We start from the raw sequence: 16,915 nt of genomic DNA, 5'->3' as shown, positions 1-16,915 counted from the left end.
TCACTGCTGTCACCCTTTACACTTCCATCCAACCACTCATTGCAAGCGAGATACTCCAGAAGACAACAAAAACTTACAACATTTGAACTGATGCTTTTGTCATGTACTGCATTAATTTTTAAAAAGTTTTATATTTAAACTAATCCTAAAATCTGTTGAAGTATTAACAACAAAGTGAAATGCTTCAGTAGAGGTAAATCCTGACAGACATGGTGCATACATCAGTACAGACTTGCACTGTCATGTCAGGGCTACAGAACAGATTGATTTTAAGATCATTGCTGACTTCATTGAGACACTAACTCCCATACTAGTTTCTAGTTTTGAAGTATTTTGACAGAAGTGTATGTATGCTGCACATGTACTGATAACACAAAGTCTTAAAAACTTGTGCACTGAGTCCGTTATAGCTCTAATTCAGATCTAACATAAATTTGTCCTTAAAAGTACCTGTTTGAAATGACAATCTAATTATTTTCTAAACACATTTTTCCTCAGTCATTAACAGCAACAACCGTGTGGATTTTTAAAACTTTCTTTTTAACATTAAAATTTCCTTACAATTTAGTATTTTACTGAGCAAATTATTGATATCACAGGAAAAGCAGAGAATGTTTTACTCTTATGTATAATCATTATAAAAGTTCTTTCAAATTTGTGCACAGAAATATACAAGACATAATCACAGAATAACTTTAACAAATTTTAGAAAGCATTTCTAGGAGGGTTCAATTCATTTCTGTTAAGAATGTAATAATAATAGAGCAGCTTAGGGTCAGAGGTATACCAGAAAACCACTTTTACCAATACCACACATTTTAATTCATACCGTACCTCAGCTTTACAAAGGCATTTCATGCTGCTATTTGGAAAGCACTAAATGAAAGATACTGGAAAAAAAAGAGTACGTTTCGGGACAGGTTTAACCTTGGAAGGAAATGGAAAAGGGGGGGGCCAAATTAACACATCTCAGTGGGTCAGACTTGCCCCTTCTGCCCTTGAATTACACAAGAAATGGTGTCAGTAAACAGAGAAGCCACTATCGCCACTGATCTCTGCTTAAATGTCTGCAGAAAGCAAAAAAAGAGCTAATACATTTGATTACACTTACAGACCAGCCAACTAAATTACACTAACAGCCCACAGACAGCTACTCAACACCTAGTTATAACTTGAGTCCAAAATTATGGAACAAATTCACGTTCCTATGGAAGGCCCAAAGCACAGACTCCTGTGCTTCAGGGAATAATATTTCAGATTTTAACAATTAAGAAACGGAACTTTTTAAAAAAGCTGCTCCTATTCAAAAGTCTGTTTTTTTCCCCCAAAGCAAAAAATCACTGATCAATAGCATTCAGACGAATCGGCAAATTCTAACCATGCAAGTAGCTCACTGACAACTTCCAACTGCACTGGGATTGTGCTGCATCGCGCACTCTCGCACACTCACAAAGTTTCCCTCAGCACACACAATCTAACGGTAAAAAGCCGAGATCAAATTGTGACACCCAGGAGGTTTCGTTTTCAAACCCAGATATTTATTACAATGCCAATGAACGGGTTAAAAGGAGGCAACTATCAGCATTAACCCCTTTTTCCCCCTGCAAACTAACAGACTGTCATTCAGCATTTGCCAGAGCTAACAGTGCCTTTTGAACAAAGCTGAGAGCTGCTTAATGTGGAAAAAACAGTTCCAAGGTGTACCTACCCAGAAATACATCATCATTTCGAAACCCAGGATACTCAAAGTGTCTTCAATGGGAGGGAGATGCAGTGATACTGCAGCGGCCACCAGAATCTCTTTCACTGGTTCGTGTGTTCCCTGGCTCTGAATGAAGGTAGGGTGTTTCTCTTCTCTTTTTCTTCTGTCTCACTCCCTCGCTTTGTCTCTCTTCTCTCAGCAGTATTACACTAAGCTGTGATCTGCAGCAACCGTCTCCTTTTTTTCCCCTCACAGCTGAGCTTGTGTGGTCAGAGTCGATCGTATGGCTCTCGGTTTTTTTTTGCTGTCCCTTATTGGTAGAACTAAATCATTCAGTTGAAACTGAAATCATATGACAGTTTACAGCAGTTTAAGCCATTCCGGGTTTGTGTGGCTGTGTTTCCAAACTAGCAAGAAGAGCATAAAAAAAGTGTGAGAGAGAAAAGAATTGGAAGGGTTGAGGGGTGGGGGTGGGTGGGGGTTGGATTGCTGTTGGCGGGTTGAAGGGGGGAAATATTGGATGCAGTAAAATGAAACGCAGACAAATGGAACAGATTTAAAATAATAAATAATATTAAAAGCACTGGTTAAATTGAGCACTGTAGTCTTTTTTTTTCCCCCTGCAGTGTTGTTCAAATGATGAGGCTGCGAGTCTCGGTCTTTCCAAGCGGCCCAATCAGAGTGCAGACACTGTGCTGGAGGCTTTGAAATGAGAGGCTGCACACATGGTCAGCGAGAGTGGAGACAGCTTTGACCAGCTGGCGAGCTTGCTCCCAGGACCACTTAACCTGTGTCAGCGTTTTCCATGTCATTCCAGCATAGGAACGGTCCAGCCTCGGAATTACCCACATGCCTCTACTTAGAACCTTTTTTTTAATCACAGAAATGCATCATGTTTTTCAAGCATGAAGAAAACAACACTTTAAATAATTCAGTACTAAAGCAGGAGAGGTTGCTCCCTGCTCAAAGGGATTAGGGAAGAGAGTGAAATTCCAGACACAGCTGCCGCTTCCAGCAAAGCGAGATATTTAACTTTCACCTCACTCAGTGAAGGGGGGATTAAAAACAAAAAGTGGAAAATTCAATTTCTAAAAGAAATGCATTAAGTCACATTATTTCTTCACAAGAAATACTGAAAATGCTGATGCGAGTGTATCGACTAACGGTACACAATGGCTTGGTGTGTTGTAACGATTCAAAAGGTTGTCGGCAACCATTGAACACAGAACAAATCATGCAGTTCACCAAGTTTGCTTTGTGGTCTGCAACAGCGATTCCTGCCACTGGCAATGTGAATGCAACATGCAGCCGAGATGCCATGCAAATGAAGAAAAGGGAACTTATTCGCATCCGACTTTCAGTCACTGACGGGTAGCATTCCATTTATTGCCTTGCCTCCAATTTCCCAGAAAATGCGAACATAACTCTTTCACAGGTGGTCGTGTGTGGTTTTGCTGGGGGTTCAGGATGGAGAGGAGATCAGCCAGGCAAAGGCGCAAGGGCAGTGCTGTTATTGCTGTTTCTTTCCTTTTGGGAATGAGCAATAATTTCACTACCCAGGAGAGTGATAATTCACACAAGGGAAAAATAAAAACAATAATTACACGTGTGAATTAGCTCTTGACAGTTGACAGCTGCACATGACTCGAGAATAAATTGAAAACTTGCACCAAAAAGATTGCAAAGATCATTTCCTCTAACAGAGTAACTGCCTCATTGGAGTCGGTGTGTGCATGACACTTATGTCAATCGTGCAAAATATATTCAGAATTTTTGGTACATGTAGAAGAACTCTGGTGTCTTAACATGTTATTTCAATATGTGTCTGATCTTTCAGCACAGTAGTAAAAGCATCTATGGCTAATCGCACAAAGGCATTTGGTGCTGTGCCAAATGCAAATAAAACTTGTGCAATTTCTTTGGGCTGGTTTCAAATTTTGGATTTCGTAGAAAATACAGATTTCTCTCTCCCAGAAAACTAACGTCGTATTGACTGGTTCACTTCAATTTCTGACATTGATTAGGTGGTTTTAGTACTATGACTAGATTTTAAGTTTAAGTGGTCACTCTGAACAGAGGTTGATTCTTTTATATTTAGCCAATTTCGCTGGCAGTCAGCAATATCATTCACAATCTCTTCAGGCTTTTAATTCCTCAATTTCCTTCTCTCCTTTCCCATGGGATTAAGGTTTGTTAGATTCTAGTGATCCTCTCACCCAAATGCCCATTCTTCAGCTGTAAACCTAATAATTGTGTGGCAGCAGCTCACTCATTGGAGGGCATCATATCTGAACCTAGTTTATCCTTCTACACCTGGAGACAATTTTAATTTGACCTGCCAGTTGGGAAACAGATAGGATTGAACATGGGGAGGTGAGTCGGGTGTCAGGTTCTGTGTTTTAACATATCATCCAATTGAAGATTGAGTAATATGGATAAGCTGTCAAAATGATATTCCAGGAGAAAGTGAGGACTGCAGATCAGAATCTTGAGTGTGGTGCTGGAAAAGCACAGCAGGTCAGGCAGCTCCTCAGATGCTGCCTGACCTGCTGGCTTTTCCAGCACCACACTCTCGAAAATGATATTCTACCCCGTCCTGCCAGTTTTCCCATTGTAAAATGAACACCCATCATGTTCACTCATGCATATTCTATAATTCAGTATCAATCAGATACCCCAGCTATTTTACCCACTGCTATTTAACCTAGTGTATTGTAACCAGTTGTAACACCTAAAATGCTGCTTTGCTGAGCACATTACTTTCATTGCTAGGTTACTGTTTAAAGCGTGATGTTTGGTGGAGACTTTCTGGATGTCACAAATTTACCAATGTAATGACATAATGCATAAATGCTGGGAGGGTGTTTCCTGGTGGTGGGGGAGTTCACTGTCACTCAATAACTCAGATAATTGAGGACTTTTCAAGTTCTCCACCCCAGACAATGTTGGATGCTCAGTTATTAAATCTTCAAGACAGAGACGAGATAGGTTTTGTTATGGATTCTAAGGGAATGTAAAGCATATGTGGCTAGTGCAGAAAGATAGAATTGAGGTTGTAGATCAACCATGATCATATTGAATTGCTGAGTCAACCCAAAGGGCACAATGATGGTTATTCCTTATGATCATCTTAAAGTGTTAATTGCTACAATTTATTTGACTAGATACGAACTACATTCAATAATGTATGACATAACTTGATTACCATTTCTGATTTGTGTGGATTAAATATCAGTCATGAAATGTTTTCCTATATTTGTCTCTTAACTTGTAATTATTTATCATTCCCCCATTTTAAGTGAATTATTAGTATATGGAAAATTTGCATGCACATTTTCTTTTTATCCAAATAGAATTGTAATGCATTCTGAATTCATTGAATATAAAATGTTCTTTACAGCTTTCCAAATACACAATAAATTGAAAATTTTTTGCATTGAGTATCATAAAAGCCGAATTAAAGAAACCTAAGAGAAATTTCCTAGTTTAAATGAGAACATTGTTGTTGTATTACTTTAAAAATGGTGAGACCAACTCTTATAATTCCAATGGTGAAAATGCAACAATTGAAAGATCTTTCAACATAACTCAGATGAAAAAGCCCATCTCTGATCATCTCAGTATTTATGACATAAGTTTCTATTTTGAAAAATCTCTGGTATGGGCAATGGAATTCCTTCCTGTTTTTGACAATCAGTGTTGGCAAACAAGAGTTCCTCTATTCTTATCTGATCCAGCTTATTGTACTGGTTTTCCTTTTCCAGTTTCCATATCAGCCACTCTCAAAGTAACTCTGATGGTCCAAACACATTTACATGGGGCCTTTTTATAGCCTGCAGTGAGGGACACTTTCACTGCATCAATCTTGTTTGAATTCTGAACCCCATAGCTCAAATAGCAGTATGTCGATGCACTATATCACTCTGCCTGCATTCGCCAGTGCTGCTAATCCTCCTTACCCTAAGGCACTGAGGCCAATTGTAATGCTTTCACTCCCATTCTGTATGAAATTTTATAACAGTGTAGAATTAGGAATTGCACCAGTTCACTGCTCAGCTCATAAACTTACCGAGCACTGGGGCAGCTCAGACAAATGTTTGAAGATTTGATTTTGACATGTGACAAGGAGTTCAAAACTTGCAAAGAGCTTACCATTTTCTAAGTGGTGGCTGGAATGATATAAATGTACCTTCTTGAGCCACGTTGTCTCATTTAAATATTAATGTGCCTGCCACTTGGACTGATTTTCAAAAACCATCACAGAAGTCAAAAGGGCAGGAGCAAGAAATTGGGATCGTGACTGTTCCTGAAATCCAGAGGTTGATTTGATTTATGAAGTAAGTCTCACACTTTTGAATTGTACTTCAGTTCTGTGAAATAAAATTTTGGATTTCACTTTTTGACCATGTGAACTCCTCAGAAATAGCGCTACATGCATTTTTGCCATCTGTCAAAAGGTTTTCTGATGTGGGTTCAGACCACTAATAAACACAAAGCTTTCCTTTCATTTTCTCATACATACGACATAATTTCCACAGCAGGAGCTGGGTGAGAGATCTCACAGAATAATTCCATAAGTGCATCACAACATTAATCCTCAGTAACAGTATATCAGCTAAGATTAATCAATAGCAAAATATCAGAGCTTCTGGTTCTTATTGTTCATATGAAATGCAGATAAAAAAAATTTGAATTGTTCTGTGAAAACAGCTATTCAAGAATAGTGCAGAGAAGCTGAAGTAATTAAGTCTATGCAGCAGTGGACCTGTGGAAACTGATTTATGCTGTTTAATAATGCACACAAAGGCATTCCCTGGCTAATACATGCGCAGTTTACAAGCAGCCTCATAAACCATTAACTCGCTGACCAGCCAAGCACACTTCATCATCTCTCTACTGCCTGGCATCCTCTCTGTGAGGCAGTCATTCACTAGCAATGTTCACTTCCCTCTTTCCCTCTCACAGCAAGCCACTTAGGGAGTTTGTACTTTATTGTCCTTTTGTTGATTATTTTTGCTTCCCTCTCTGCTAAATGTATTCAGTGTAAAGGATACGCTTAGCCCTTAGTATAGCAGCAAAGGGTCACCTCAATTTAAAGTCATGTTCCACCCTTTCAGTTTCTCATTTTCAATCTCTATTTCCAATCTCCAGTCTCTTTCTTTCTGCCCTACCTGTACGCCACTATTGCAAATTTCAACACCCTGTCAACTCTTTTACACCAAACTCCATTTGCACCATAAAAATAATGTGACAACTGTATGATATCAGGATTTCTCTTTCATTCAATGTGATGATAACAGTAACTCTGCTGAAACTGTATACTTTAATAATACATAACAAATTAAGGCTAAAAATGTTGATAGGTATTCAATCCATTCAAAGGTCTAGTGCTGATCAGTACTAATTGTCGTAAAACCATCTCCTGGTAACCCAAGTCCTCATTGACATACTTTTCTTAATCAACTCCATTTCTCTCAACTGATAAGATGCAACTCGATTTGTGCAGACTTGAGCAGTGACTGAACAGTAACTCAGCTTGTGCAGTCTTTTCATTCCCTTCATCTTTTCTTCCAAAACAAGTGTGCACAGACTTAAATTCTCTTCAAACCCAATATGGTGTTTGACTTTTGCAGATGTGACAGAATAATCAGAAAAGAAAAGCTTGGAATTTCGAGAACCAGCTGAAATCAACCATATTGGCAGAGTTCGTAAATGATTTGAAAAGAAGCAAATCACTGGTCTGCCTTCCTTATGGCATTTTAGTAAATGGTAGGAAAATTAATGTGATCACGTAAAGTATACAGGAAATTATATGCTTTTAGATACTAAAGTATATGCAGTACTAGAAAACTGCATACTTTATATAATGGATTTAGTCATCTTCATATCACAATTCTGAGAGCATGGAAGTTAGAATATTAATGCATTTTTTTCAGACATGAATATCCCAGTTTAGCACAGGGTCAAGGGTTCAAATCTTGTTAGAGATGTTCTTCTTTTTGACAGCCACTACAAACATGAAAAAGGTGTGATGGTTTCTAACAAGAGGAACTGCTCTCTCTTGTTGCTAAAATATGTACTGGATGAATAATAAGCATCTGCCTTCATTTATGCTGTAACAGTCCCCAAAGATTGACTGTTAAAACCAATAATTAAGTGCTGTTGAGATGCTTTCTTATTCTTTTGGTGTCACCCAGTTGATATACCCATATTAGGGAAATTTTAGAAAAATCTGGCACAGAATGGGCAATAGTTGTCAAAATCAATCATGTTGTAAAATTCTGCTTTATTGGTAGAATGCATTTGAATATCTTTTTAATTCCTGCACAATTCTCATTAGATAAAGTGATTCATTCTGAAAAGCAGTTCAGCTGTATTTAAGAACCTAAGTAATCAAAAAATATTGAAAAGTGAGCACAGACATCAGGTATTGCAAAGTAGTTCTGTTAATTATAAGAGCTATGGTAGAGCTGAGGGAGCTGTGAAGGTTTGGGTATCTTGTTCTGAATTGTGACTATCAACTTGAAACAGATTTTTCATCGATAAAACCTTGGCATGAGAAACTATTAACTATGAATTTTGTTGATGTGTTTTTAGGCTAGGATATTCTCTCTGACAAGTCCACCTTAATTGTAAATTCACAAATTGTAATATGATTAACTTATTGTAAAATGCTGCAATAGTATCACTCCATTGTGTATACACATTTATAATATAGATACATTGCAATGATGTTTGCTCAGAGCGCTAGCCAGAATGCACTGGCTGGCTGCCCAGTACACCTACCAGAAGGCTGGATCATATTGACCTTTGTATCTGGCCAGTGGGTTTCAGTCTGTAACTAGGTACCTCGGGGCAGTCAGGGTGGCTTACCTCCAAGCTGGAAGGTGGTGGACTTTTGGAAGTGCGCCAATCTGCAGAGCTGGAAAGAGCTGGAGTGGTACAGGTTGGGTTTTTTCTGCAGTTGCTTCCTGCCTAACCACTGTATACTTATCAGAACATGCAAAATGCTGGCCAGTTGAGTTCAAAACAGCAATCAAGCTCCTACTGAAGTTCTAAGACCCTGATTTCTTTTTTAAATGGGCTTACCACCTGACTTCAGGGGCTGCTTGATCTGAGAGTATTGCAGTATGCTCCAAGTAACATTGCTGTCAGACCAGCAGTGACACAGAGCAGGTGATAACTGCCTGGTCCTTTCAGTGCAGTTCCAGAAATAAGTGGGTTTTTTTCTATGAAAGGTGTGTTATCTTTCATATTGGAATATTGAAGTTACTGGCCAAAGAGAAATATTACTGATAATGATGCATCTTTGAAATCCGCATTAACAGTGTGCTATATAATTCCATGAAAAGTGATGTATGTGGCTGCTACATTTATATGTCTTAGAACCTTACTCAGCCTCTGGAGTTTTCTTGATTACTGGTCCATATGTTACTTTACGATTGTTTTAGGAAGCAAAAAGTTGTGGTAGAATTTTTTTCTCTGAAATTTGTGAACAAGACAAAGTAGAAAAATAATACAATGGCAGAAGATGCAACAGAAATGCAAAAACAAATGCCTCTGAAAGCTCTGAAGCAACACCTTACTGCAAAAGAAACCTGCAAGGTCAAGAAGCAATTGAAAGAGGCTCAAAGAAAGTCCATCACAAATAGCAACTGAAGCACAAATTGTCCTGTAAAAATTGAAACTGTGAAGTTGTATTTCCCAGATAAAAGATGTAAACTGGAAAAAAACTAAGCAAAGGTTCCAAAGTAACCACAAGGTTTGTTATTTCCTCTTTTCCAGCACTTTCTTCCAACATTATTTCATTAGATAGCAAATTTTCACAATTTCAAAGCAAATGGTTATCTGTGGTGTTGGCATTACATTAAGAAACATGAGCCTAATCCCTATCTACAGTTCTCAAAATAAGCTAAATGGATGTAAGTTTGCTCGCTGAGCTGGAATGTTCATTTTCAGACATTTCGTCACCATACAAGGTGACATTATCAGTGAACCTCCAGATGAAGCACTGGTGGTATGGCCCCACTTTCTATTTATGTGTTTAGGGTTCCTTGGGTTGCTGATATCATTTCCTGTGGTGATGTCATTTCCTGTTCTTTTTCTCAGTGGATGGTAAGTGGGATCAATGTGTTTATTGATCGAGTTCCGGTTAGAATGACATGCTCCTAGGAATTTTTGTGCATGTCTCTGTTTGGTTTGTTCGAGAATGGATGTGTTGTCCCTGTTGAAATGGTGTCCTTCCTCATCTATATGTAAGGATACTAGTGAGAGCAGATCATGTCTTTTTGTGGCTGGTTGATGTCGATGTATCTGGGTGGCTAGTTTTCTGCCTATTTGCCCAATGTAGTGTTTGTTACAGTTCTTGCAAGATATTCTGTAAATGGTATTAGTTTTGCTGGTTGGCTGTATAGGGTCTTTTAAGTTCATTAGATTAGATTTCCTACAGTGTGGAAACAGGCCCTTCGGCCCAACAAGTCCACACCGACCCTCCGAAAAGCAACCCACCCAGACCCATTCCCCTCTGACTAATGTACCTAACACTATGGGCAATTTAGCATGGCCAATTCACCTGACCTGCACATCTTTGGACTGTGGGAGGAAACCACAACACCCGGAGGAAACCCACGCAGACACAGGGAGAATGTGCAGTCGCCCAAGGCTGGAATCGAACCTGTTGTTTTAGTGTGTTGACAGGTTTGTGGGCTACCATGATGCCAAGGGGTCTGAGTAGTCTGACAGTCATTTCTGAGATGTCTTTGATGTAGGGGAGTGTGGCTGGGTTTTGGGATGTGTTTTGTCTGCTTGGTTGGTGATGAAACATCTGAAAACGAACCTTCTGGCTCAGTGAGCAAACCTATATTCAGAACCTCAACCTGAGCTACAAATCTTCTCAAAGCTCGCTAATAAGCTAAATGACTCATAGCTCCACAAATAGAATAACTGAGATTTCTTAGACAAATTGCGCAGATCTGTAGAACAGTAATTGAGATTTTCCATCTTGTTTGTACAATCCCAATTGAAAACAAAGGCACAGGATTTGCCCAGTTTTTAAAAGGTGGAGTGTTCATATTTATACTTACTGAATGTGGAGTAAGGAGTTTTACAAGTTCACTGGGGGAATTGTAAAATGCAAAATGATAGATTTTCCTGAACCAATTCTATCCTTTTGGAACCTATTTATTGAACTTTGCTGTTGCCTTTACAGATCTACGAAACATGGAATGATTTGATTCTCTAAATTGGTTAGTTTGACAAGGAGAAAATTTGGATATGGCTTGCTTTCAAACAAATCTGAGATCGTTTTGCATGATTACCCCCTTCTCAGTGGGACAGGCAGCACACAACTTCATGTTTTCTGCTCATTTACTGCTGTGACAGTGCACAAATACTTGGATGCAAGGTATAGGACAAAAAAAAGGAGCAATTAGATTCAAGATTCTCAAGTTTTTGCAGTGGCGCTGAACATGTTGGTTGAAAGGATGAGCATTGTTGTGTTTCCACTGGGGTTGGGGAGCAGGACCCCTTAATTGCTGTCTAAGAAGGAACTGGGAGTAGGTGCCAAGGTGGTCAGTTCCTGGACTCTGGCCCTGAGCACCTGGGTTCAGTGTCAGAAAAATTCAACGACTTCACATGAGTGATCAACGTCAGTGAATGCAGTTTTAAATGATGTCTCTTACTCCCAGCAGTGGTGACTGCCCACATAGCTCACCTACCAGCAATCAGGCTTCAAACCTAACATGCAGACACACACACTCATGCATCAACCAATGGCATTCCACCTCCTTCGGCTTGTACACATCTAGTTATTCAGCTATAGCATTCTCATATCCATGGGTTAAAACCCCAAAGTAGTGCAGATATTTTTAGTCCTTAATTCCAAAATGTGCTTTTTAAAAGTGGGCTGATCCAGAAATAGAATAATGACAGGGTTAAATTCAGAGCTCAGCTGACAATAATTCTTTATGGGATCGTCACTTGATGACCACGTGCTCAACTGAAAACCATCTGTAGATTATATCCAAACTGTAGATTATATCCAAACTGCAGACACTCTTCCTTTGGAAAAATACAGAAGGATAGGTAGTATCAACTCTACTGGAGTAAGTAAGTGGGACTGAACGCTCTTATGTGTATCTATCTGGATTTGAGCATTAGCATTTTATATGAAGGTCAGAATCAAAGAATTAGTGCCAAGTTACTCTTGTGCTGCATGTAAACACAGTCTATCACTGTGACTGCTACAAATTAGATTTTTTAAAAAGTTGGGACAAACAAACTTAACCAGCCTTGAAATGCAAGGATTTCAAAAAATGATTGTTCAATTACTAATGTCGCAACTACCAGTAACTTCCCTGGCAATGGCCACTACTTTCAATTAACCACTCTTTTGCATGACACTATGATCTTGAGCTATAAATTCTGTGTCTTATGATCCTGCCCCACTAGCTACCTGATGAAGGAGCAGCACTCCAAAAGCTAGTGCTTCCAAATAAACCAGTTGGACAATATCCTGATGTTGTGTGATTTTTAACATCTTGCTTTAAAGGTAGTACCGCCAACACAACACCGCAAATGTTTGCTGAGAAAACGCTAGCACTTGATGAGACACTGACAGCCACCAGCTCAAATACTGGCACTGCATGAACCTTAGAGAGAAGTATAGTCTGGATCAAAATGTGGTGAGTCACTGCACACAGATGGACTGCAGGCAGGTCGGGGAAAATGATACTTCATTTGCCTGCTCACTGGAGGGCAAGATTAAGATGAGTTCTGCTGCAGAGTGCCCTGATGAGAGCTCCATTTGGGTGACATAGAGAGAAAAATTAATGGGCTTGTCATGGAGCATCCTTGCCAGTCTCAAGGAACATTGGGAAATCTAGCTGACTTAGCACAAAAGGTTTATGTTGACATTACCAAGCATGAAATGCAAGAGTTGAAATGTTGAAATGACAGCATTTACAAACCCACTCACGATGTAAGCTTGCTGGTCGATGTCTCAGCTTCCATTGCAGCACTGACTGAAATCATGTGATCCATACATGTTGCTATGCAAGTTGTGTGCGCGGCCATAAAGGCTCACTCTGCTGTCATATCATAGTTTTGCTCAAAAGGGCACACAGACTCTCTGCTCTCCAACAGATTACAAGGATTGCTGAGGCACTGTCCCACTGCCAGTGTGTTCTTGGTTCAAAAGCTGCTGTCTGCTCTCAGGATGAAGCCATTTCTGCTTCCAGCACCGCCATTGTCACCACAGTCTTTCAACTAGACAGGCCAGAGAGTTGCTGCGCTTGTTGAGGTGGTGTTGTCCAAATCTGGGTTCTCATGGATCACCGCTGCTTGATGTCATCCTTCCAGGCCATCTGCAGACTTCCCCATTGAAAATCAGCAGCCTTCCATCCACCAGATCTGCTGTTACTAAGGTGTCACTATGCAGGAGCACTAGAATAAGTACCCACAAGGCAGGCCCAAAAGGAATGATCATGAAGAGTTCAATTTTAATGTATTTTGGAGGTGGTGTTGGGGAAAGTTGTTACGAAACATTTCTGTTGGTTTCATTTCAGGATTTGACACTAATGATGTGATATTATAGATGGGGAATTGTGGAGTGATGCTGATATGGTGGCACCTCAGAGGAACTGGAGTCTGACTATCTGTTTGTATTCAGCCTTTCCAGACAGAAAGGGTTGTGGGATCTTCCTCCCTTACCCCTTCTTTTCCTCCACCTGAGATAACCACCAAATGCCTGTTGGTAAGCTACACCCTCGCAATAGTGCTCAAGATTGGGCAGCATAAAGTCAACAAAATTATCAAGGAATTACATTCAAGTGAGTAGTGGCAGGATAACCCAAATGGTCCAGTCAATACAACTGTTATTTCAGAACATTACTAGTGAGTCGCCTTTGCGATCCAATAGCCAGCCTCCTGTTCTTTGCAATGGCTCAGAGTTGATGAGAATAGCTGATAGTTATGTGGAATGAATGGCTGCTACTAGGATACATAGGGCATTGACTGAGGGGATCTCCTGGTCATGGTCACCTAACTGGATGATAATGGAGTTGTGGACTTTACTGATATGGAACATCTCAGTATTTACGTATTGCTCCCATAGATCCATGCAAGTACACTTGGTTACATCCTGCACTCCAGGGAATCCTGCCAGCCTGACAAACCCATGTGCTTTCTTCTCCCACTTCTTCCTGATCAGTGAGAAGGCCAACAAATCCGGGCCCAGAGTAAGGCATAGCATTTGCATAAGAGAGTTGTAACCACCCTTTCTATTTTCTAACTTTATTCCTGAAAGATCTGACTCTAGGTTTTGGGTTATGTCCTAAATATCTTTACCAGCAGAAATATAGTTTCTCTCTATCAGTTCACCATAATGTTTTCAAAACCTCAATCCAGGCTTATTTGACCCCATAAGACCCCATAAGACTTTAAAGGAACCTGTTGTCTGAATTGACAAGGGACTTTGAACAACAATATAATAGGCTCCTTTCCAATTTGAGTTGACCACAGCACTGGTGTGAAGGGAGTGATAAACCTATTGACCTAATTTTAAGGTATTACTGCCTATATTAAAGGCAGATAATGCCGAGCAAGGAGTGAAAATTGATCCCACTGAAACTGCCACTACAGACTACCTCCTGTTTTATTATCCTATCAGGATGTCAGATTAAGGCAAGCACATGATTTTATTTTGTATCAGCAAGTGATATTAGTTAGGACTGCTACTCATTTCAAAGACAATCATCAATATAGATTAGTTGAATCAAACAGCCTAAAGATTGATAATATCTTCTGCAACAATTAAGCAAAGTTACTTAACATGGAACAACCAGTTTTCCAGTTTAGGTTCATAGATCTATAATTGCAGAATTGTAAAGCTTTTCATATTGATTTTTGGAGACCTGTTGAGTTGAAATGATTGAATTTTCTAGATAACATGCCTGAAACTGCAGATTAGTGGAACATTTCATATTATGAGCTTTAATAATATCGATATGTAGAAACATTTCAAGATAATTGGCTTTCCTGCCAATATTATTTTTCCTGCAGAAAACTAGTAAGCAAGGACGGAAACAGAACATCACTCCAGTGATTTGGTTCATTGTTCCAGTAAGCACACAAACCATACAGACCAGAAAATTACAGGTATGGATCTAATCAGAGCAGAGCTAGCTGATCTCAATCCAATAATCATCTATAAGTAGCGAAAGATGAGAATTTGCAATGACTCAAGAGGTTTGAACAAACTATAAGAGAAATTCACTTTCTGATATCTACCAGTGAGAAATTGCTTTGAAATTTAAGCTGTGCAAAAATGTTTGTATCTAAGAAATAATATTTGATCTAAAACCTTGCCTGAGATGTTATCAAGTCTGATGTTCTGCTTGGCAGTTAACATTAGATGGTACAATTGTTAGTTTATCCAGATGTTGCAGCAGCTTTGTAAGTGTTCACCCAGGATGGAATTTGGTGAAGGCAATGGAAGTCTCCCCCACCAGCTGGATAGGCATCACTTCCTTTTGGGAAGGCCCACCAAATTAATCCGACGGCACTGGAGTTTCCGCAGGATCATGGTCAATGAATGCTATCAGCAAATCAGAAACTGACATCTCTTCATTTCTTGGCAGTGTTGTTATGGAAGTGGTAATGCGCCTACCTGTAGCCCAGGGACGCAGGCACAGAGCAGTGATCGAAGGAGGGGAGTTGCAGGAGAGTTAGTGTTTGATAAAGGGAAGGGATAACTCAGTGGGTCCCACCCTCCCCAATGTCTGACCAGGCATGGCACCTCTGAAAGAGAGGACAAGCAACCCAGACAAGTTTTGCATTTCAGGATTCCTGTACCTTTATTTAAAAAAGGCAAGAGACAAAAAAGATAATTGCAGGCCAGTTAACTTAATATCTGTTGTTAGAAAAATGTTAGAGTCCATTGTAAAGGATAGCAGAGCCGTCAGAAATATATGATATGATTAAGCAGAGTCGCAAGGTTTCATAGAGGGAAAATCATCCCTCATAAATTTGCTACAATTCGTGAGGAGGCAATAAGCCAGATAGATAAAGTTGAAATAGTGCATGTAATATGTTTGGATTTTCTGAAGGCATTTGATAACTTACCACACATTAGACTACTTATTAAGATAAGAACCCATGGAGTTGGGTGTGGTATATTAGAATGAATACAGGGTTTGAAGACAGAGAGTTAGGATAAGGGGACATTTTCAAGTTGGCAACCTGCAACTCCTGCTGGGCCACAATTATATACAGGACATATTAATGACATGGATGAGAAAAGTGCATGTACTATAGCCAAATTTGCATATAACACAAAAATAGGTGTAAAGGCAAGCAGTGAGGATGACATTAAAAAGGATATATCGTGAGTGGGCAAAAACTTGGGATGGAATATAATGTGGGAATATGGGAGGTTATGCACTTTAGCAGGAAGAATGGAGGAACTGAATATTATTTCATGGAGAATGACTGCAGAACAGAGGGAATTTGGAGTCCTTGTCCATGAATCACAAAAAGCTAGCATTGAGATTCAGCAGGTCAGAGGGAAGGCAAATGGAATGTTAGACTTATTTCAAAAGAAATGGGGTCTAAAAGCAGGAAGGTTTTACAAAAATTGTACAAGGCACTAATCAGACCCCAGCTGGAATATTGTGAACAGTTTTAACCTCCTTGTCTAAGCAAAGATATATAGGCATTGGTGGTAGTTTAGAGAAGGTTAGTTCGATTGATCTCAGGTATGGAGGGTTCAGAAGAATGTTTCTGAATGATCACTAGTCCCAAAATGTTAACTCTGCTTTCTCTCCACATATGCTACCAGACTCTCCCTCAGTTTTTCCAGCAAAATCAGATTTGTTTCTAATTTCCAGCATCCAAATTTCTTTGGTTATTTGTTTCATGTAAACTCCGAATAAGGGGTTAGACATTTAAGGTACAGATGAGGAGAAATTTCTCCTCACAGTGGGCAGTGAATCTGTGAAATTCTTTAACTCAGAGGGCTGTTGAGGCTTGGTGGGTAAGATATTCAAGACAGAGACAGATAAGTGTTTAATCAGTAAGGGAATCAAGGATGATGGGGACAGGGATCAAATTAGCGATGATCTTATCAAATAGTGGAGAAACTCAAGTGGCTGAATGGCCTACTTCTGCTCAACATCTCATGGTCTTCCGATCAGTCCTCAAACAACAATAAGATGA

The 16,915-nt window shown here is 39.6% G+C and overlaps 1 protein-coding gene across 8 annotated transcripts in view; it reads right to left on the bottom strand.

Annotated features, from left to right (window-relative positions):
* Positions 1–16,915, bottom strand: part of rbfox3a (RNA binding fox-1 homolog 3a) — a 1,559,488-nt gene that overhangs the window by 581,975 nt on the left and 960,598 nt on the right. For 5 of the 8 annotated variants that reach the window (XM_088000569.1, XM_088000570.1, XM_088000571.1 and 2 more), the window contains one exon: positions 1,709–2,109. The exons of the other annotated variants lie outside the window; for them this stretch is intronic. In XM_088000569.1, the coding sequence (XP_087856695.1) occupies positions 1,709–1,726 (18 nt within the window). In that variant the 5' untranslated portion in view covers positions 1,727–2,109. The remainder of the gene's footprint in view (positions 1–1,708; positions 2,110–16,915) is intronic. 8 annotated transcript variants of the gene reach the window in all.

This window comes from Chiloscyllium plagiosum, unplaced genomic scaffold (genome assembly GCF_037043375.1).
Source record: "Chiloscyllium plagiosum isolate Xiang-an unplaced genomic scaffold, Cpla_swu_hap1 HiC_scaffold_25, whole genome shotgun sequence".
Classification (NCBI taxonomy): domain Eukaryota; kingdom Metazoa; phylum Chordata; class Chondrichthyes; order Orectolobiformes; family Hemiscylliidae; genus Chiloscyllium; species Chiloscyllium plagiosum.
The sequence above is the reverse complement of the archived record's forward strand: the minus strand, read 5'-3'. Positions and strand labels throughout refer to the sequence as shown.